This window comes from Lepidochelys kempii, chromosome 10 (genome assembly GCF_965140265.1).
Source record: "Lepidochelys kempii isolate rLepKem1 chromosome 10, rLepKem1.hap2, whole genome shotgun sequence".
Classification (NCBI taxonomy): domain Eukaryota; kingdom Metazoa; phylum Chordata; order Testudines; family Cheloniidae; genus Lepidochelys; species Lepidochelys kempii.
Window position 1 is genome coordinate 18,020,821 of NC_133265.1, and position 21,570 is coordinate 18,042,390.

At 40.0% G+C, this 21,570-nt stretch overlaps 1 protein-coding gene across 5 annotated transcripts; it reads right to left on the reverse strand.

Annotated features, from left to right (window-relative positions):
• Positions 1 to 1,294: 1,294 nt before the first annotated feature.
• Positions 1,295 to 21,494, reverse strand: LOC140918283 (uncharacterized). Of its 5 annotated transcripts, none has more exons than XR_012161136.1 (8): positions 21,394 to 21,494; positions 20,057 to 20,147; positions 16,507 to 16,688; positions 15,070 to 15,187; positions 11,079 to 11,236; positions 8,917 to 8,993; positions 6,472 to 7,876; positions 2,017 to 2,091 (listed from the first exon to the last, which is right to left on the reverse strand). XR_012161136.1 is itself a non-coding variant. In XM_073362313.1 (7 exons), the coding sequence occupies exons 1-7, from the start codon at positions 21,486 to 21,488 to the stop codon at positions 1,979 to 1,981; spliced, it is 834 nt and encodes a 277-aa protein (XP_073218414.1). In that variant the 5' UTR covers positions 21,489 to 21,494; the 3' UTR covers positions 1,295 to 1,978. The 5 variants fall into 5 exon arrangements, 3 of the variants coding, with proteins under 3 accessions (XP_073218414.1, XP_073218412.1, XP_073218415.1); XR_012161137.1 differs by lacking the exon at positions 2,017 to 2,091 and adding an exon at positions 2,457 to 4,632; XM_073362313.1 differs by lacking the exon at positions 6,472 to 7,876 and having other exon boundaries at positions 1,295 to 2,091.
• Positions 21,495 to 21,570: the final 76 nt, after the last annotated feature.

Below are 21,570 nucleotides of genomic sequence, written 5' to 3' on the forward strand. Positions count from 1 at the left end.
AAGGCCAATTTACACCAGCTGAGATCCCATCCCTTTATTATTTCTTAAGCTTTTAAAGTACACTTTGCTTTAAATCAATTGAATGTGCTACATTTTCTGTGAACAAGTTAAAGAAAAAATTCCCTAAGAGCTGACGCTGCAAACTCAACACAGGATCTGAGGGTATGTCTGCATTGGAGTTGGAAGTTGTAAATTTCGTCTTGAGGAGATGTATCCATGCTAGCTCTGATCAAACTATCTTGCTGAAAATAGAAAGGTAGCCCCAGTTGTGGAGGTGCTGAGCATGATCCCATCCGAGACCATCAGTCTTAGTTATGAAATCCCCCCAAAATTCATGTAACAATAGGTTTTGTCCTGATGCAAAGTGAAGTACTAGTTATTTTTATAATCAACAGTGCCATTGTATTTAAAGTTATTTTTTAAAAGACTCGGTTACTAAAACTTTTTAAAAACTTAACAGTGAAAATAAGTTGGGTTCACAAAACACTTCTTTAAACTGCTTAGGCTTAAATTAAATACTGCCTGTTCTTGTCATAAGGAATTGCTCTTTTTCACCATTTCAGAATTGTACTAATAAGGCTGCAAAACTTAAGCACAGAGCTTACCTGCCAAATCTGCTTTAAATCTAAAGCTAAAAATAAAATCTTTACCATATTTAAATGTTTGTTCACTTTGTGAGAAAAGAATCGCATGAGTCAAACCCTGTTAAAATGTTATGAAAATTGAATATCACTGTTTCCAAGTCAGTTTCAGCTCTGAAGAAACTAACAGAAGGGTTGATCCTGTACAAAGAAAGGTAATGTGAGTTTCACCACAGACTTCAGGGCCAGGGCCTAATTGGATCTGGATTATTCTTGTGTTCAATGAATCTCACTTAAGATACACACTTTTACTAAATGCTTGGTTTTTAGTGGTAACAGCTTGAAAATCTGGGTCACATTTAAGGCAACATGATGTTATTGTGCTCACTTCCATTGGGTTGGCTTCCATAGGCATCATTAGCATCTACAGGGAAGTCAGTCTGCACTGCTGCAGCTTCATTGCTATCTAAAGCTAACTGTATTGAGACTGAGCAACAGCTTTGACATTTGTTCTAAATGTTAAAAAAATAAATCATATTTATATTCAGTTGAGAACAAAGTACTGTCTTGGAAGGGAATTAAGAGCATTTGTGTCTTTCTATTTTATCTCCGCTTCATGTGGTTCTAGGAAATATCCAATCTGACTGCTGGACCCCTTTCCCACAGTGGTATAAAAAACAGTCTTTCCTTGGAGCTATTTTATCACTTTAAAAAATATTTTTATTATAATTTACACATATATTGGGCTTTTTAATATACTGATTATCAGAGAGACAGTAAATTTACAGTAATTTACAGGCCAACACAATACTTACTAGTAATGTAATTGACAGTCATTTTCTTTCAAAACAGGAAATTACACATTCTTTCAATGGATTTCACAAAAGGTAAAAATGAATCATTGTGACCATAGTCCTGCAAAGACATGCTTAGCTTTACACAGTGTGAGCTGTCCCGCTAAAGGCAGTGGGAGAAGTCAATGCACAAAGTTAAAGTACTAGTAGTCATGGTAGTAAAGTTAAACACATATGTAAGTCTTTGCAAACTCAGGCTCTGTGGGCCTAATCATGCAAGCTCTCTGAATGTGGAACTCCCAGTGAAATCAACGGTGCCACTTTGATTTTTTTATACACTTTTGTACTCCTGGGGGAATTCTGTGTCACTGCGTGGGCGCAGAATTCAGGTCCCTCTGCAGATTTCTTTGCTTCTCAGCAGAAAATGATGAGGAAGCAAAGGGAATCTGCATGAGTGCTCATGTGCCTGTGTGGTTTTTGGTGGGTGTAGTTTGGGGAGGCATTGTCCCCCCAAACAGAGGTGAGATGGGGGAGCACGTGGGGTCAAATGCCACTGTTACCCCCCATTTCTGTGAGCGCAGAGCTGCTTGGCTGACAGAGGGTTCAGCTCCGGCTGCTGCCTCTGCAGCTGGATGCCGCCTCCTGGGTCCTCGTGCTGGTTGTGCTCCCCTTGTGTGTGCTGGGAGCCTTCGTGTTTCCTGTACAAAGGGGAGTGCCTGTGGTGGGGCGAGGAAGAGGCAATGTGGGAGTGAGACAGGGGCAGGGGACAGTGGAGAGAGAAATGGGGAGGAGATGAGGCAGGGACAGTGGGGATGGGGAGGAGTGGGAGCCTGGCATGCGGCAGCAGCAGCTGGGGCTCCCCTGTTAAGCAGGCTCATCAAACACCCCATCCCCCCTGCACCACCCCAACGAGCCCCCCCACACTGGACCCCCACTGCACTGAGCCCCAACCAGCTGCACCTGGATTCCCACCCCACCAAGCCCCACTCCCCCAGCACCCAGACCCCTCCCCATTGAGCCTCCCCACACACTGACCGCCCCCCCAATCAAGTTCCAACCACCTTCACCTGGACCCCCCTGCAGAATCCCATTGCCCCTGCACCCAGAACCGCCCCACCCCCAAATGAGCCTTTGTGCATCCAGATCCCCTACTGAGCTGCCCACACCCAGGTTACCCCACACAGAACCCTCTCACCCCACGCCAAGCCCCTCCACACTTGGATCCTGCCAGGAGGAGCCTGCCTGCTCACACCTGGTGCAGAGGGGCAGGGCCCCAGGGTGTTTCTGGGGCAGGCCTGGCCCTTGCACTTTGTCAGGGTTGTGTGCAGCCCCACCGTCAAGTCTGTGTCCTGGGGGGACTGCAGGGTGATCTCCCATCTCTATGCAGCTAGCGACCTGTTCTCCCCACTGCCATGTGGGAGTCTCCACGTTTATTTATTGACAAATAAAATGTTCAGAATTTTAAAATGTGCACAGAATTTTTAGTTTTTTGGTGCAAAATTCCCTCAGGTGTAACACTTTGTGCAGGTGTATGTGTCACAAATACTACACTTTTAAAGTAAATACTATTTAGGCCCCCAGGCCTGTAAACTGAGCTAAGTGCGCAAACCCTTAAATCTGCACAAAGCCCTAGGGAAGTCAGTGAAGCTCCGCATGGGTGCAGAGGTCTGCTCACGTGTCTCATCTTGCCTGACTGGGTTTTTAGGTGCACATCATTATAATAGCTTTCTAAACGAGTTGACATGATTTACAGTTGTCCTAATTTAGCTGGCAATATGTAACTTAATTCAGCAGAAATCAGCATAGCTGTATGAGGTGCACTTTATCTAATTTTAAAAGCATTATCAATTATTCATTACAGCTTAAATTAATGTAGGGCTTGATTCTGGTCACAACAGGCACATGGGAGCTCCGTCAAAGTCCCTTGCGTGCTGGACCAGCCCTTTGATGAAGCTTTGCAACAAAACAGTGGTTAAACATAACTAAGGTTTGGTTGTGTGTGATGGTAGAAAGTGAGAAGAATATTAAGTAGTTTACAGAAGGAAAAGTCATGACACAAAGACATGAAACACCACCCCCACTGAAGTTAAAGGCAAAACTTCAGTGACTTGAATGGGCCCTGGATATCACCCACTGTGCTAATTAAGAAGTTATAGGAAGTTGAGAAGCCAAATATCCTTTATTTTACAATAATTGTTTTTTTAATGTAGTAATATTGAATGGTTTAAAGACATTTAAAAATCCCACAGTCCACTAGCCATTAAATGTATGAAGGCTTGCTTGGGAGCAGCTGAATGGAGAGATCAAGAACATGATTTTTTGTGTGTGAACTCTAAAAGTCATGTTCTTTGTCATGAAAGTGAGAAATATTATGCCTTAACTAGTGCAATCTGTGATGCTTTAAAGCAACAGATACCATTACATACCTACTAACTCAGAGAAGGAAACACCATAATTTTTGTATATGGTATCAGTTCTGACTGGGGCATCTTAAGTTTGATTTTAACCATTTTTTATTCTAACAGTTTACTACTGACCTGATAACTTATGTACTAATGTAATGTGGAAAATGATGGAAATATGACTGGTATTGACACTCTTACGTGTCATGATCCATATTTGCTGTCCCTTCTTCATCTGTAGAGCTGTAGTATGAAAATCAGTGACATAGATTTAATGTATCATAGCACTGCCTGACAGAGGCTGATGCATAGATATGAGCTGAGCAGACTGAGACTCAGCCCAGACAAGACCAAGATACTGAGGAAATGGCAGAAATTATATCAGTATCTTTGATTAAAGGGTCATGTCTTGGTTTGGTTGGGGAATTTGTTGGATCTTGGGCGGTTTCTGGATGGCCAGATAGCAATTTAGATTATAAGTTCCTTGGGGCAGAATAAGTAATACTCATTCTTATCTTGCACTTGAGAGGGATCTTACATTCACTCTTGTGAATTTGAACCATCCCATTGTTATCCATGATTTTGTTACCATCAGGTGAGACTACTGCAGTGCTATAGAAAGGAAGGCATCATCAGGTCCCCGATATTGAATACCAGCTCAAAGATGTGGGTCCCTGAAATGGAAACCTAACGGCCTATCTGGTTCTTTTCAGGTAGAATAAATATTAATATCTGAAATGGAAGCCTGTCAGAGGTGCTAATCTTCTGCATTTCCTCTAGAACTCTTTGATCAAGATGGCCTATGCTGGAGTCAGAGTTTTCCTCCTCTTTTCGGTCAACACAATTGTTTTCTTCCTAGGATGAAAAAAATGGGATAATACCTGCTAAAAGATTTTCCTCCTTGAAGTTTTTGTTTTAAATTAGACTTGATGGGCTGTCATTGCAATTGTTCTAATTTCACATTGTCCAGGACAGTTGCATTGTCATCATTTGGGTCCTGTTGTAATAACTGGGCCTAACATTTTACTCTACCTGTGAGCTCAACTGTAAAAACTATGTGAAAGTTCATAAGATGTCACAATAACCTATAATAAACGTTGATGGGAAAAGGTACAACAAGGAGACAGAAAAACTAAATTAGCCTGAACAAAAGGGCCTACTGATATGGTTCAAGGACTGTTAAAAGCAAGCTTGGTAAAAACAGAAGATGTGGAACTGGAAATTAACTAACCAAAATTGGTGTGGGAGATATTAGGCCTAAATTAAGGTCCTTAAAGAAGAGTCTTTAATATAACATTGAAGAACAGACAGAAGCTACCGGAGTGAGCTTTACTATACGGCAGCCACCCCGACCATCTCCTGGGACCCTGAACCTTCTTTGTCCTAATCCTGAGAGATGGCCTGACCAGACTGGGTCAGAGAGAGGGACTCAGATACCATCGCTACCTCTGCTGGCTCCAGCTGAATCCCAAACACTACGTGGAATGAAATGGGATTGGATTTTGACAAAAGTAGCTCCAGCTCATCTCAACTAACTTCTTCTCTTTTATGCAAAAGGTCAGTTATTACCATCTCTAATACCATCTAAGAAACTATGGAAAAAGGGGGGAGGTCCTTCTAAACCGTTCTCCAGCTAAAGTGAAAGGGAACAAGAAATGCTGTTAAACTGAAAGCCTTGTTTAATATTTTACATTTCAAATGCTTTAACTACTTTTCTTTCTTTGCTATATCTTTAATAAAAGGTTGAAAGGATTTTTAACGGTGTGTTTGCCATGGTACAAAGCAGGCTGTATACCAAACACTGAACCTGTTTAATGTTGAACAGTGACTGAGTTATGTTAACACCTTTTAGCCCATATATTCCTACTACTTTAATATATCAGTTCATAAGTCCTCTAGATGCACTATGGTACCAATGGAATATTATTTCACTGAACTATGTCAACAGAAGTGCATGGGACTACATCAGGTTACTGGTTTATTTGGATAGGAGATACTGTTTGCTGAAATTGTATCTGCCATTCAGAGTAAAAGCGAGGGCTAAAAAAGCAGCTCTGTGTGAGCACTTCTTCCAATTTTTCTGGGTGGATTTTATGCTAAGAGCACTAATTAAGGCAGGTGCTGGTCAATCTTTGACACACATATGATTTGCAGATTAAACTCTAGTCCTGAATGGTGACACCTCTATTATTCCAATCCTAAACCTTGGAGCAGACTGCCACTCAGGCTGAATTACCATATGTTGCTATTTGAGATTTTCCCTGTCTCCGTGATGGTGTGTGTATAGTAGGAAACCTTGTAGCCAGAATTCACTGCCAGTGGCAGCAACAGTGAAAGCTGTTATGCAGATAGGACTCCGTGGTTTTTACTACTGTGTCATCTGAGCCTAGGGTGTACTGATGGTGAATTAAGGCTATAGAGTTTGCAAGTGTAGACAGGCTGTAGAAACTAGTGTGAGAAACACTTTTTCTGAATCCCTCACTAGTTTAAGTATTTTCAAAGATGTTAAAAAGCTGTTTTTACATCCAGACTGTTAATTTTACATGTCTTATTTGGTCTAATATGATTTAAGCAGCCAGTTTACAACTTTTTTGTTAAAGGGGCGGTTTCAAATGGAAAGAGAAACTGCTGCCTACTTAAAAAAGCACTTAAGAGTTTTGTTACATTCATAACATAATTTCACCAAGCTCTTACCATCTGTTCATGCACATCAGATAATGATCTAAGATGCAGGCTGTCAGATACAGATGATACAATGAACTCCTCTGACTGTTCGTTTTCTGATGCACCTAGGATACTTGTTACTGTCACAGATGAATCTGAGAAACTGTCTTGTTCTTCATCAGATGTTTCAGATATAAAGTTACGTTGTTGTTCTGCACTGGTGCAATAACAGTGAGCCTTCTGTGGGATATGTGCCATTTGCCAATCACATGGGTCTGTTAAAATAATGTCCCTTGTATGTACATTACTGATAGCATCCTGAACCTTCTTGTCTCCTGTGGATTCATTAAGGATGAAAAGCTGGTTAGATAATTGTTGTATATTTTTGTTTTCTAAACTGCTGTCCAGATCTTTAGGCTCAGATGCAGTTGAAGTAGGTGATGCATCTTGCTCCACTTCCAGGAAAACTTGATGTAAAAAGGAAGGTGCTCCAAGTGTAACCCTAGAAAGGTGTTCTTCATTTTCATTCTCTGGGAGATGTGTCATAGTTTCTAAAGATTTACTTTCTGAAGCAATGGTTTGAATTCCATATTCACTTGTTATGTTACAACTATTCAAGTTTACACATTTACATTTCTGTTCAGTATTTCTGGAAAACTGCAATGGACCTTGGAAACAGATCTTATGGGATTTGGTAATTTTTCCTGTAGCTAATTCACACAAATCTTTCTTCTTTTTTTGGCGCTGGTTACTTTGAGTTCTCTGATGAAGGCTGTTACATGTGTTATTTTGGCTGCGGTGAATGCCACCTTTAAGAGTCACAAAAGAAGCTGTTTATTTTCCCGTGTTTTCATTTATGATTGGGGTTTGTGCATTTGTGGAAATAGTATGAATTATTTTCTCATTTAATTCCCTGTTTCCTTCACTATTTCTTCTTTCTTTTTGATGTAGTGGCATATTCCTGGAGTTCTCTATTGGCCTTCTCTGTGAAAGCTTGCTAGACTTACTACCTCTGCTGCCTGAATGCTTTCTACTAAGCACTTGGGGTGACTTTTGCCTTTTGAATTCAGATGACTTATAGAGCCACCTAGAGATGCATTCATTTTTCTGAGAGTGAGCAAAACTTGTCAAGCCTGCTACATGGCCAGTACTTGGCTCTGTATCTTGCTCTTCATGATATCTGAATGCCTGCACAAGGCAGAGGACTCTCCTTCATTAAGCACATTTTTTTTAGAAGCTTTACTTCTGTCAGTTCATTGTGCATATGGAAATATGGTATTTAAGTACAATGAATTTAAATCAGTTGCTCTTGTAGAAGTTTTAGAAAGTACACTCTTATGTTTAGATGAGTTACTGGAAATGTTAGACGATCTCTCAACTCTGACCGGTTCATTTACATTTCTAATGTTTTTTTCTTTCTTGCCTTTGTTCGTATCTAAAGTAGACACAATATTTTTAATGACTAATTTAATATTTATTTAACAAAAAATCCCTCATCCCATGACACTTTACTATTATTTTAAAAGACAACAATAAAATGGATCAAACAAATATAGTCTACTAAAAGTGAATGGAAAAGTCAAGAGGGAAAAGAACAAGTTGCAAAGTAGATAATTAGAAGTCATGACAAGAAAGGACAAAGTGTTTGTCAGAGAGAAATCAAGACGAGAATGAACTTTCAGAAGAGATTTGAAGAAAATCTGATGTAAAAGAATGAATCAGAAGAGGGAGCAGTACAAAGGAGCAGAGCACATATTAGGAAGTAACAGAGCAGGAAAAGAATCTCTTGCAATATGTACTTCGGATAATATGATGTCAGGCCAAGGTGTGTGTGTGTGAGTCTGTTTGGCAACAAAATTTATATCTACACAACAGCTGGGATGGCACTTCCCAGTATGGGTAGTCAGATGCACACTAGCTCTAGTTGAGCTAGCGCCCCTAAAAATAGTAGTGTGGCCACAGCGACACAGGCTGGGACTAGCTACCTGAATACATACCCAGGGGGTTGCGCAGGATTGTACTCCAGTAACTAGCCCGAGTCGCTGCCCATGCCACTATGGCCACATTGCTGTTTTGTAGCACACTAGCTCAAGCAGTTTACCCGCATTGGGAAGCACATTCCCAGCTGCTCTGTAGATACACCCCAAAATAAAAAATAAGTTCATTTCCTCTCCTGCTTATCTGAGATGGATTCTGCACCTCCAATGTTATTGTTTTAACAGTAAAGGTGTAAAAAGAACACCTGGAAAATGTAACTTAATCATTTGCAAACTTGCAATTGTGTTTAGAAACAATTTCAGTACCTTCTAAGACCAACTGCTACAATAATTTAGCCCTGCTAACAATTCAGGAATCAGCCATGCATTTTCAAATGCCTTACTTGGTTATTCTTTAAGAGATATTTCATTGCAGGCAACAGCTGTTTTCTAAGACATGGTGAAAAGGGTTGAAAAGTATATTAAGAATGTAACTTACTTTTCCTATAATCATTCCTTGAATCTTCTTGGATAAAGTCAGCATTTGATTCTTCTAATTTGTTCGTTTCCCCTGTACTTTTAAAACAGAATACATCAATGCTGTGAGAAGTATAAAATAACTGTTTCAAAACACAATCAAGATGACTTGTCATATTTAATGAGATTTATAGACTTGTTCATTATTTTTCCTGTTTTTTCTAATGTACCTATTCTCTGTATCAGATTGTCTCTGCTCATACAGTACTGTACACTGACTTTCAATGAATGACTTATAGAAAAGTCTTTTATATCTTTTACTGCTTTGCATGATAGCTATAATACACAGCATAACAAAAATAAGCAATTTGGCGTGTTAATTATTTCTCAATCTCTGGAAAGGAACAATAGCTCGCTTAACTTCAGAAGAGCAAGCTTGGTTCTTTGCTTTCCATTAAGAAAAACTTTTTTTCCTAAAATCAAAAGCTTATTTGATTGTAAGGATTTTGTTTTTATGCACTCAGACTGGACTGACTTCGGTTTCTATATATTACTAGGAATTACAATAGGATGAAAAGCAGTGATTGCTGAATTGATCAGGCCAGATCGAGCATCTCTCTGCCACTGCCAAAGAGAAACGAGAGTGAATTCTAATATACGACTCGGGTTAGACGCCACACATCACATACATTTGCATAAAATACGATTTTGCCAAATTATTTGGGGGCTGAGAGTATTTCAGTAAATGGGCATTTGGACAGTGAGGGACTTTTTACATCATGGGAAAGGTCCTTTTTAATTTTTCCCCAGATAATCAGGATTTTGATAAACTAGGTTTGTGTGTACTATGGTAGTAAATGTCCTTCTGATTCACTGAATAATTTAATAATCCCAGTGATTTCTGTACATCCGAACTACTATATAAACATATCCACTCATACAGCATATGAGATCACAGCAGGCATGCACAGCTTTGTCCCACGCATGGATAGGACCTATATTAAGTATAACTTGTTTACTATCAATTATTAAATGTTACACAGCCTGCTTGTTCTCTCTTTATCCCAGTGTAAAACAGGCCTAATTTCAAGGAAGTCAGTGGATTTACATTAGTTCACAACTGGTCAAAATGAAAGGAGAATCAAACCAGTAATGACCATTTTTAAAAGAAATGGCAATAGGCGGACATTTTACTACTAAAATACTAAGGTATGTGAAATATAGGGCCTACAGAACTTGAGCAAGCTCTTTTAAAACACCTGCTGGTGTCTAATCCCATGTCAAATTTTTTTAGATGACATGCCCCAGCACAATAAAACCTAAAAACTTTTCACGTAACAGTCAAAGCCACAACTACATCCACAGTAAACAGTTCGTCATAACCCTGTTTCTGGTGCCACGGTTCATCCATTTTGTCTGCATGACTTGCTGTAAATTAAAGTGCACCACTGTGCTGTGTGCAACCACATGGATTTGATCAATATGTGGTAACTGCCTCAGGACGTGATTTGTTTTCAAGTTATTTTGGTATTTGTGCCCTGAAGTTAGAATGTCAGTCTTTTAGAAAGAGGAAAGATCTGTTTTGCTTTTGCTTAGGGTCAGACACTGAGCATTTGAAACTTCTATTAATAAAAGCTTCTCTGAATCATGAGATGTGCTAATGTAGAAGTTACCTAGTTTCAAAAGGGAGACAGTGGGGACTATATAAAGATTCTCTCTTACATACATTTCATATAAAAAATCTGGGCCTCTAAAAATTTCAATAAGCAACCAGTCCTCCACATTACATTTGGACATAATCTACCATGCTTGGAAAGGCTTACGATTTTGAGAAGTCTCTCTCAGTAATGCTGCCTTTCTACAGCTGGCCTCTTTATTATTTAGAGGATATCTTGTGGATTAAATACTCCAAACATATTTCCTCTTATTGTTTTGATAAAGTTTGGGTGGGACAAATGTCAACAAGTCTGATAACATAAATGGGGTAATTTAACAGAAAAGGTTCAGCTAACTTTAAACATTAGAAAGCGATAAAGAAATCCTACTCTGACATCTGATCCTCTAAAATGTGAAAGTGCTGTAAATGTTTAAAACAGCGTAAAACGGTACAGAGTATAAAAATTAAAGGCTATCATAATTTCACTCAGCTATGTTGCTGAAAATCTCTCTGAACTTTTCTCACACCTCTTAGTGTCATATTCATGGGGATCTGGAGAGATCACAAGAGGAGGTGTACGCTGTTTGCAGTAATGGTCCAATCTTTGAATATTTTTAGCTTCTTTCCTCTTCTGGGGTAAGGCACAGTCTGGCTTCTTTATTTCCTCCAAAGAGATTTCACAAGTCTAAGAAGAAGATAAGTGTAATTATATTAATAGAAATCTTTACAAATTGAGTTTGCTACAGGTAAGCGATTAGTTCATAAACAATTCTCCATTAAATCTGTAGTCAGCACGAGCAATAACAGTATTAACCACTTTTCCTCTTCCAAGGCTTACATGTTATCTATTTAATCCTCACAGTATTCTTGTGAGACAGAGCAGCATTGTTCTCGCTTTCACAAGGGGGAACTTGTAGAGGCAGAGAGAGAGAGAGTATGTCTTGGTTAATGTTTTAGCAGGAATCTGTGTCACAGCCAGGATTAGAATTGACGAAATCCTGGCTCCCAGGCATGTGCTCAGGCCCGCACACTAACATTCCAGGCTTGATTCTCCTTTAAACTGGGTTCAGGTAATTTACACTCATTTACATTTTAAGGCCACTTTACCCCGTCAGATTACAGCAAAGTGTCACAGAGACAGAGTTTAAGGCCAGAAGGGACCACCAGATCATCTAGTCTGATCTCCTGTATATCACAGACCACCACCACCATCCACACACTTAAACCCAACAATTCAAATTAGACCAATGTAATACAGCCCATAGGAGACTAGGCTATTAGGGGAATAAGGATAACCCAGGGAATTAATGGAGCAAATAATTAAACAGTCAATTTGCAAACAACTAGAAGAGAATAAAGGTGATAAATAACAGTCAACATGGATTTGTCAAGAACAAATTATGTCAAACAAATCTAATACCTTTTTTTAACAGAGTAACAAACCATGTAGATGGGGGAAGTGGTAGATGTCGTATATCTGGACTTTAGTAAGGCTTTTGATACTGTCTCACATTACCTTCTTGTAAACAAATTATGGAGTCACAGCTTAGAAGGAGCTACTGTAAGGTGGGTGCATAACTGGTTGGAAAACTATCCCCAGAGAGTAGTTATCAGTGATTCACAGTCAGGCTGGAAGGGAATATCACATGGGGTCCTGCAGGGATCAGTTCTAGGGCCAGTTCTGTTCAATATCTTCATCAATGATTTAGATAATGGCATAGAGTACACTTATAAAGTTTGCAGACAATACCAAGCTGGGAGTGGTTGCAAGTGCTTTGGAGGATAGAATTAAAATTCAAAATGATCTGGACAAACTGGAGAAATGGTCTGTAGTAAACAGGATGAAATTCAATAAGGACAAATGCACAGTACTCCACTTAGGAAGGAACAATCAATTGCACACATACAAAATGGAAATGACTGCCTAGGAAGGAGTAGTGTGGAAAGGGATCTGGGGGTCATAGTGGATCACAAGCTAAATGTGAATCAACAGTTTAACACTTGCAAAAAAAGTGAACATCATTCTGGGATGTATCAGCAGGACTGTTGTAAGCAAGACACAAGAAGTAATTCTTTCGCTCTACTCCACACTGATAGAGCCTCAACTGGTGTATTGTGTCCAGTTCTGGGAGCCACATTTCAGGAAAGATGTGGACAAATTAGAGAAAGTCCAGAGGACAGCAACAAAAATGATGGAAAGATCTAGAAAACATGACCTATGAGGGAAGACTGAAAAAATTGGGTTTTTTTAGTCTGCAGAAGAGAAGACTGAGGGGGGACATGGTCATAGTTTTCAAGTACATAAAAGATTGTTACAAGGAGGAGGGAGAAAAATTATTCTCCTTAAACTCTGAGGATAGGACAAGAAGCAATGGGCTTAAATTGTAGCAGGGAAGGTTTAGGTTGGACATTAGGAAAAACTTCCTGAATGTCAAGGTAGTTAAGCACTGGAATAAACTGCCTAGGGAGGCTGTGGAATCTCTGTCATTGGAGGTTTTTAAGAGCAGGTTAGACAAACACTTGTTTGGGATGGTCTAGTTATTACTTAGTCCTGCCTGGAATGCAGGAGACTTGACTAGATGACCTATTGAGCATCCTTCCAGTCCTATGATTCTATGTGCCACAGGCAGAGAATAGAAGGGACCATGGTGCACCAGTGCCCCAGGCCCCTGCAGTGGCTGGGAAATGATTAAGTGAGATAAACTAATCCTAGCAAGTGACCTGCTACATGTATACAAAATATTCTACATTTGGTCTGTCTGTCTGATGGGAACACGCATTATGGTCAAAAGTATCACATACGGATGCCTCACCTTATGCAGTGAAATTAATGAATTGATTGATGAGGTGCTGCCTTCAAATGTCAGCACCTCTGAAAATCAGGTCACTTATTTTGATACTTAAATTCACATACTTATTGGCCTGATCCAAAATCCTTTAAATCAATGGAAAAACTCAGATTCATTTCAACAGGCTTTTATTGAATCCTATGTTTCAAAAGTGTGCTTTTGCTTTTGTTGTACAGTAACTCTTCACTTAATATTGCAGTTATGTTCCTGAAAAATGTGACTTCAAGTGACATGATGTTAAGTGAATCCAATTTCCCTATAAGAATTAATGTAAATGGGGGTGGGAGGGTATAGGTTCCAGGGAAATTTTTTTCACCAGACAAAAGACTATATTTTTTTTACACACACACACACACACACATACTCACTCTATAAGTTTTAAACAAACAATTTAATACTGTGCACAGCAATGATGATTGTGAAGCTTGGTTAAGGTGGTGGAGTCAGAGGGTGGGATATTTCCCAGGGAATATCTTAGTGCTGAATGATGAACTAGCACTCGTCTGAGCCCTCAAGGGTTAACACGTTGTTGTTAATGTAGCCTCACACTCTACAAGGCAGCACAAATGGAGGGAGGGGAGACAGCATTTGAGACAGAGACACACGCGCATTGCCCCTTTAATATGCTGACCCCACTCTAAGTACATTGCCTTTTTAAGTATATCAGCAAGTTGCGAGAGCAGCTGCGGCTAGCTTGTCCCCGCTCGCTCTATAGAGATGGGGTAAGTGGGGGGCAGGAACGGGGGGAGGGGGACACCCTGATATTAGCACCCCTCTTCCCCCCACCTCTGCACAGCAAGCAGGAGGATCCTGGGAGCAGCTCCAAGGCAAAGGGCAGGAGCAGCACATGGCAGTGGCGGGCGGGACAGCTGAACTGCCACCAACTGATAGCCTGCTGGGTGGCTGCCACACAGGGAACTTAGGGAAGTGGGGAGCTGATAGCAGGCTGCTGATCCACCCTGGTTCCATGCCCCCACCAGCTAGCTCCAACAGGCTGCTCTTTCTGCAAGTGATGGACAAAGCAGGCAGCTGCCAAACGATGTTATAAGGGAGCATTGTACAACTTTAAAAGAGCATGCTCTCTAATTGATCAGCAACGAAACGTTAACTGGACAACTTTAAGTGAGGAGTTTCTGTAGTATAAATGTAGAAGCCAGTATGTTGTCCTTGACTTTATTTGAAATAAAGAGACAAAAGAATTGATATAATTGTATAGTGTTTTTTAAATAAGCTGAGAATCAGGGAAGGTGAGGTTTATTTACTATAAAAGTCTCTCTCCTTGGGCAGCTATGTATATTAAAGTTTTGGGGGGGATTTCTTCATTCTGATGCAAGCTGACCATTCCTTTTTCCCCAAGATAGGATGGCCCCTGTCCAACTAGTCTGTTTCATTGCAGGGAGTGGAAGGTCATGGGTATTTTCAACTGGAGGTGATCTGATATGATTTTATGGAGCAGCAAAAGACTTTGGCTAAATTCTGCTCTCAGGAACATGATTGTATATCCACAATGACTATTAAAGTCAAAGCAGTGACTATGGATTTACAGTCAGAGTGCAAAATTTGATCCTTTATCATTGCAATTTATGGGGAACTTGTTGTTAAGGTGCAACAATGGAAAATGTTCTGTTACCTCTTTAATGATTAAAGTAGCATGACCTGTATTACTTACTGCCGCAACAATTAGCTTTGAAGCTGATGAAATGAGCCTCATGACTTCTTCTTGTGATGTGTATGGGGGAGGAGGAAATTGAGATAGTCTGGAAGGGAAGCTGTGCAGCTTCTTTATTCTAGTTAAACATGAAAGAATATATTTTAATCCATGTTGAAAAAAATTCTATACATATCAATAGGATATAATATACCACAGGTGTTTGTGAACGTCAGGAATGTAAATAAATTGCCATGATTTCAAAACAGACAGACTGCTGTGAATATGGTGACATTTATTACACTATTCTATGAACTGTTATGCAAAGGCTTGTATGTGGGACATTTTGAAGCTGTGGTATAAAATAATTAGCTTCTCAATAGTTTCTGTTTTATTAACAGAATTAAAGTCATGGAAAAGATTTTTCTACCTGAAGTTATAAACTGGATTTCTGTGCTACGCATTCAGAGATTATTTTTACATTTATGTTTCTGTTGGGAAAAGAATAGGGAGAGCCCAGCTCTTGATTTGATCCTTATAGAGAGAGGTCTGTTTTGTATTTCTATACATGATTATCCATGTCTCCTCTTCCTGTCCTTTTACACAGAGATTGCCAGCACCCTTCCTGCTTGCAGCTGTTTATCGGAGTTTAGGTTCATGAGTGAATTATATTCCATAAAGCAATGCCAGTCTAAAGGCTCCTCCCTGCAATTTTCAGATTTTCTCCCACCCAGTTATTCTATGCTCAGCATTTCCTTCATACATACACTTCTCAAACCTCCCCACAAGCCACCACTACAATGTTCCTCTTCCAGCAAAGAAGAGGAAAGTCAGTGGCATTTCTATTCCATCAATAGGTCAGAGAGATCCATCTGGAGAGTGGAAATTCATCAACCTGAGTTTCTTGAGCAACAGTTACTCCCATAACTCAAGCTCCAGTGGCTTAGGAGTCATACCTGGGTCTGCTGTGTAGCAGTATATTGCACTGCTGATGTATGTGGCCTGGCCCAAGACAAATGCTTAATAGAATTTACTGTGATCTATACATTACCTTTTTGTACTCCTTACTAAGACTGGGAAATGTCTGTCAGTTACAAAATCCTTCAAAACAAACAAACATATTATTGCATTTATTTAATGCAACTCTGACTGTAATTATCTTCTTCAGAGGGACTTTAGTAAAGCTGCAAAATGGCTCATGTCTCTCAATTATTTTCAGGTGGTTTTTTTTCTAAAATATTAAAACAAGAACTTTCTTTATCAAATTGCTTTTGTGCTTGTTCATAACATTACTTTTTATTGTAGTGATTTTAACAGGCCTATCTTCATAGCAGCTAGGTGCAATGTTAAAGTACTTTAATGACATAAAATTCTGATAGAAGGGGAAAATTGAACTTTTATGTTTGTATTTGAACAGGAAAATACTTTATATGTATAAAGAAGAACATTAAGTGTTACTTGTGCCAATTTTTTTTTTTGATGATCTTCATTTCCTGTTGTCTTTCTGGGCTGCTCTGTAATTTTCTTTCACATTCTTCAGAATTTCCTGTATACACTCGAAGAGATGCTTCGAATTTACAATCTGTAAAATTATGCTTGAGGCACTGATCACATTTTTGTTCAGGAATGCTTCCAGGATGCTGTAATAAATAAAAATGGTAGAAAATTATGGGTAAAATATGGATATTTACAGAAGGAAAGTCAATCTTAATCCATGTAGATAATTAAGAAAGACATTCATTTTACATGGCACACAACACACAAAATGCATACCTTAGTTACCAAACTCCTGATTCAGGAAATTACTTAATAACATGCTTAACACGGTGTATATGCTTAAGTCCCACGTACCTCTGTCCCTTATATTTACACACATATGCTTGTTCTTTTCTGAACACGGATGCTCCCCTAAACCATCAAGCAAACTGTACACTTGTGTTTGCAGGACAGGTAAATCATAAAAATTAGTACTAAAACTACTCATTAAGGATTGCTCTATTTAAAAAAAAAAACATAAGTAGTACAATAAAGGCTCTTGTTATACCTTAGTATAGAAAGCATGTTGATGATGTGGTGCATAAAATATTAGATACATTCTACTTAGACAGCAACCTTTCAACTAAGAGTTTAAAATTATTGTACAAGCATTCATTCATTAATTGACTTTCCCAAGGGCAAAACAGTGAGTCAATAGCAGAACTGGCAATATAACTCCAAAGTCCTGATTTTCACTCATGCTTGAGTCATATCACTGTCCCCTGGCATTATCTAGGGTCCAGTCCTGTCAACAAACACTTTCACATCAGTAACTTTACATAGGCAAGTCATTCTGTTGCACTCAGTGGAAGTACTTGTGCACATACTCGTGCCCATGAACGTAAGGGTTAGCGGGATCTGTGCCTGCCTTTGAGTTTCTGCATAGCAGATGGGAGATTAATGCAGGTAATTCACATTAACACAAAATGTGCATGTAAATTTCTGTGCGGCAGTGGGAAAATAAATGTCACTCTACTGCAAAAGAATTTCTATACAGTTTCACAGGAAAAGTTATACATTTTTTCTCTGGCTTGTTAGAGATTTCCTCATTGTGCAGCAACGAGGGTGTGACAAATTGACAAGTAATTCAGTGTGCAAAGTACACTTCCTCATTAATATAAAATACAGTGAAAAACCTGTTCTTCCAACTTACCAGGTCTCTAAGCAGCATCAATTTACAAACTGGCCAACTATGATGATTAGTTGTTCTATTTGTTTAAAGACTCTCAGAGAAGTTTTATATAACCTAGAAAACCTGCAACATAAGATGTAACCCAAGGGGAAAAAAACCTTCTCAATAAGGAATGCAGGTTCCAAAGCGCATCTGGAATTGTGGATTCCTTAAAATTTCCAACCGTTCCACTAGCAGTGCAGCTTCATCAGAGATAGTAATGGAGGCGTGGAGGGGGGCTGGCTACTGGTGTTTTAACCGCTGTGTTGTCTTACCCAGCTCAGGAGAGGTCTCTGAGACATGGTGGTTCAAATGCCAGAAGCAACCTTTACCCTGTCTATTCTAATCACTGTTGCTACCACTGATAGAGCTACGCTAGTGCTAGCAATAGAAAATATTAAGAAAAATGTTAGCGTGGACAAGACCTGGGATTTCTGAATTTTATATTGTTGAACAGCAAATACTATGTTTTCCATTTGGTCTTGGTTTTATTTTGGTCTTAAGTTTTGTTTACAAAAGTTATTTACTTTGTGTGTGTTTGTTTTTGAAAAGGCAAATATGTTATGAAGTGTCCTATCTTTGGGGCAGAGTTACTGATACTAAGGAGAGCTAGAAATTCTCTGATACAAATGTTCTTTTTGCCATGGTGGAAATAAAACATGATAAATAAATATTGTGATGATCTGAGTGGTGAGCAAAAGAAGGCATGCACCACTTCTGGTAGGGATCAGTACTTGGGCCCTGATTGAGGAAAGCTATTAAGTACATTTTTAAGTTCCAGTGTTGCCAGTGGGACTTAAACACAAGCTTAAAGTCAAGCATATGCTCAGGGTGCTTTCCTGAATCAGAACCTTGGTTAGCTCCAGATTCCATATAGGATCCCTTGATATCTGAAATATCAGGTATACATACAGCTTTGATGAGCTACTACAGTATCTATAGATAATTTATGACCCTGGTAATTTATTCTGTCCAAATGTCTGGTATCTTCTCCAAGGTACAGCCAAAAGCAGCATATTGTTTGCTCCTCAGAATACAGTACATACATAGAACAGCCCAAATTCTGCTTAGATTTAGGTTCCTTGCAACTCCATTGAAGTCATCAGGGATGCATGTAGCCCAGTCTTTAGTATTAAAAGGACTTCAAAACATGACTTTCTGGACCTCAGGTAAGAATAGATAATTTTATGCTCAATTTAATTTTACATGGAATTAAATATTTATATGGATTTGTTTTTATAAGAACATAAGAATGGCCATACTAGTCAGACCAATGGTCCATCTAGCCCAGTATCCTGTCATTGTTGGCCAGTGCCATATGCCTCAGGGGGAATGAACAGAACAGGGCAATTACTGAGTAATCCATCCCCTATCATTCAGTCCCAGCTTCTGGCTGTCAGAGGTTTAGGGACACCCAGAGCATAAGATTGTATCTCTGACCATCTTGGCTGATAGCTGCTGATGGACCTATCTTCCATGAACATATCTAATTCTTTTATGAAACCAGTTATACTTTTGGCCTTCACAGCATTCTCTGGTAACAAATGTAACAGGCTGACTGTGCATTGCGTGAAGAAGTACTTCTTTATGTTTGATTTAATCCTGCTGCTGCCTGTTAAATTTCATTAGGTGACTCCTAAGTTGTGTGTTATATGAATGGACAATTAACACTTCCCTATTTACTTTCTTCACACCATTCATGATTTTATAGACCACTATATCATATCCCCTCTTAATCACCTTTTTTCTAAGGTGAACAGTCTAAGCTTATACAGTAACAGTGTGAATATTTCTAAGGCTAAATAAAATATTCACTACCCTCACATGTGCACGAGTTAAATAATCAATTGCCAATTGCAGTATCTAGTATGTCCTCTAGTAAGGGACTATATTCTGGTCTTGCAGGGAGGAGGATTTGATGATGTGGTAGATTTTTTTTCCGTCATAAACTACCACCACCCAAAAGAGAAAATAAAAGCATACATCTTCTAGTAACCTTAACGGTCCTCAATTTAATTTCCTTTCAATCAGATTTAAAAGGAAGAGACATAGCAACAGTAACTAGGTCAGACTCATTTTTCCAGCATTTCTTGGGCTTCATTAGTTCATGCAATCCTGATCTTGCACTGACATTCACTCAGGCAGACCCCTGTGTCTGCACAGAGCACCACTGATGTTATCTTGCATTTTGTGTTGACTTCAGTGGGTGTCTGCATGGGCTCAGGGATCCATCAAGGTGCAGTGCAGGATTGGAGCCTATTTGCCCTTTTGAAAACAATATGCGTTTAAGTAAATACTTACCATATAGAAACTGGGACTTTCAGCCTCATTCCTGCTAGCTCCAGATAAATCAAAACTATCTTCTTTTCTTTGCACATCAATGTAATATTTTCTAGACAAAATATACTTTCCAGTTTCAGTAAAAGAAAAATAGAAAGTGGGATGGGCAAACTTTTTGGAGTTTGGGATCTTGTGAATCTCTTGCCTATTTCTTAGAGTTGTAAATCTAGTTCACGTTATCCAAATATTTCAACTCTAATTTAAGTCCATCTTCCCACCCCTATCCCCAAGGGCTATTCCATTTAAAAACAAAAATCTAGTTTTCTAGCAAAAAAGAAGTCTGTGCTATGTATTAGAGACAGAAGCACTCACTTCCTTAAGGTGTTCCTCAGCACTAGACAAAAAAGTTAGGCTTGCATGAACAGGAGGCCCTGTATATAGTATGTACAGAGAGGCTGTGTTCGTAGCAGTATTGGATTCTTACACTCTGTTCCCCTTTTCAACTGATCCCTAAGCAAAATGTTAACCCAGTAACATTTTATTTTGAGCTGATCTACTGAACAATACTAGAGACGATTTGCCCTATTTCTAACACTAATCCTTAGCCATTTACTCCCCTCATCTCTGTTCACCCCTCTCCTAGTCACCACTCACCATCTGTCTTCTTCTTCCAGGCACTAACCACCCATTCCCAGTCACTTGTCCCCCTTGTATTCATGCACAACACCTGTGTGCACTTCCCTTATGTACTCATATAGCTACACATCCCCCATGTACTCCATGTTCATGCACAGACCTCATACGTATACACTGTTCATCCAAATACAGACCCTCAGATACCTCATATCCATATACCGCCCATGCATCAACTGTAACGATGTATCCCCACACTCCTGAGTAACCATAGGGTCCCAGTGCCTATGATGCAACCATCATACTCCGATGCCAGAAATCCAATCCCCATGTATCCCTGGGGAACCCCATATCCACTCATCGCTCTATCGTATGCACCACCTATTCCAACGCACTCACCATGCTCCCTCCATGTACCCCCCAAACCCATGCAATCTCCAATTCCCAGGTCCCTCCCTACCCCATATATCACACCACATCCATGCACCCCCCAACCCATGCTCCCTCCACGTCCTCCCCCCTCCCCCACGTACTCATGCAATATCCATGCAGGGCGTAACCCGCAACCCTCTATTCCCAGTCCCCCCCGATGTACATGTCCCCACCCCACGCCATACCCTGGCTCTCTCCTGCACCCCGCAACCCCATGGAGCCCCGTTCCCGTGCGCTGCTCACGAACGCACCCGCCACCCTGCTCCCCATATGCAAGCGCCCCGCCCGCTTACAGTCTTTGAGACACGGAGCGGACGAGGCCCCTGGGGGAGACCCGCTCCGCCATATCCCCGCAGCAGGCAGCACGGTCCCGCACTCTGGTTGCCATGGCAGCCACAGGGACGCTCGCTTTGACTGACAGTACCTCTCTCCAATGGGCAGGGGGCCATTGGGGCCGAGGAGCCAATCGG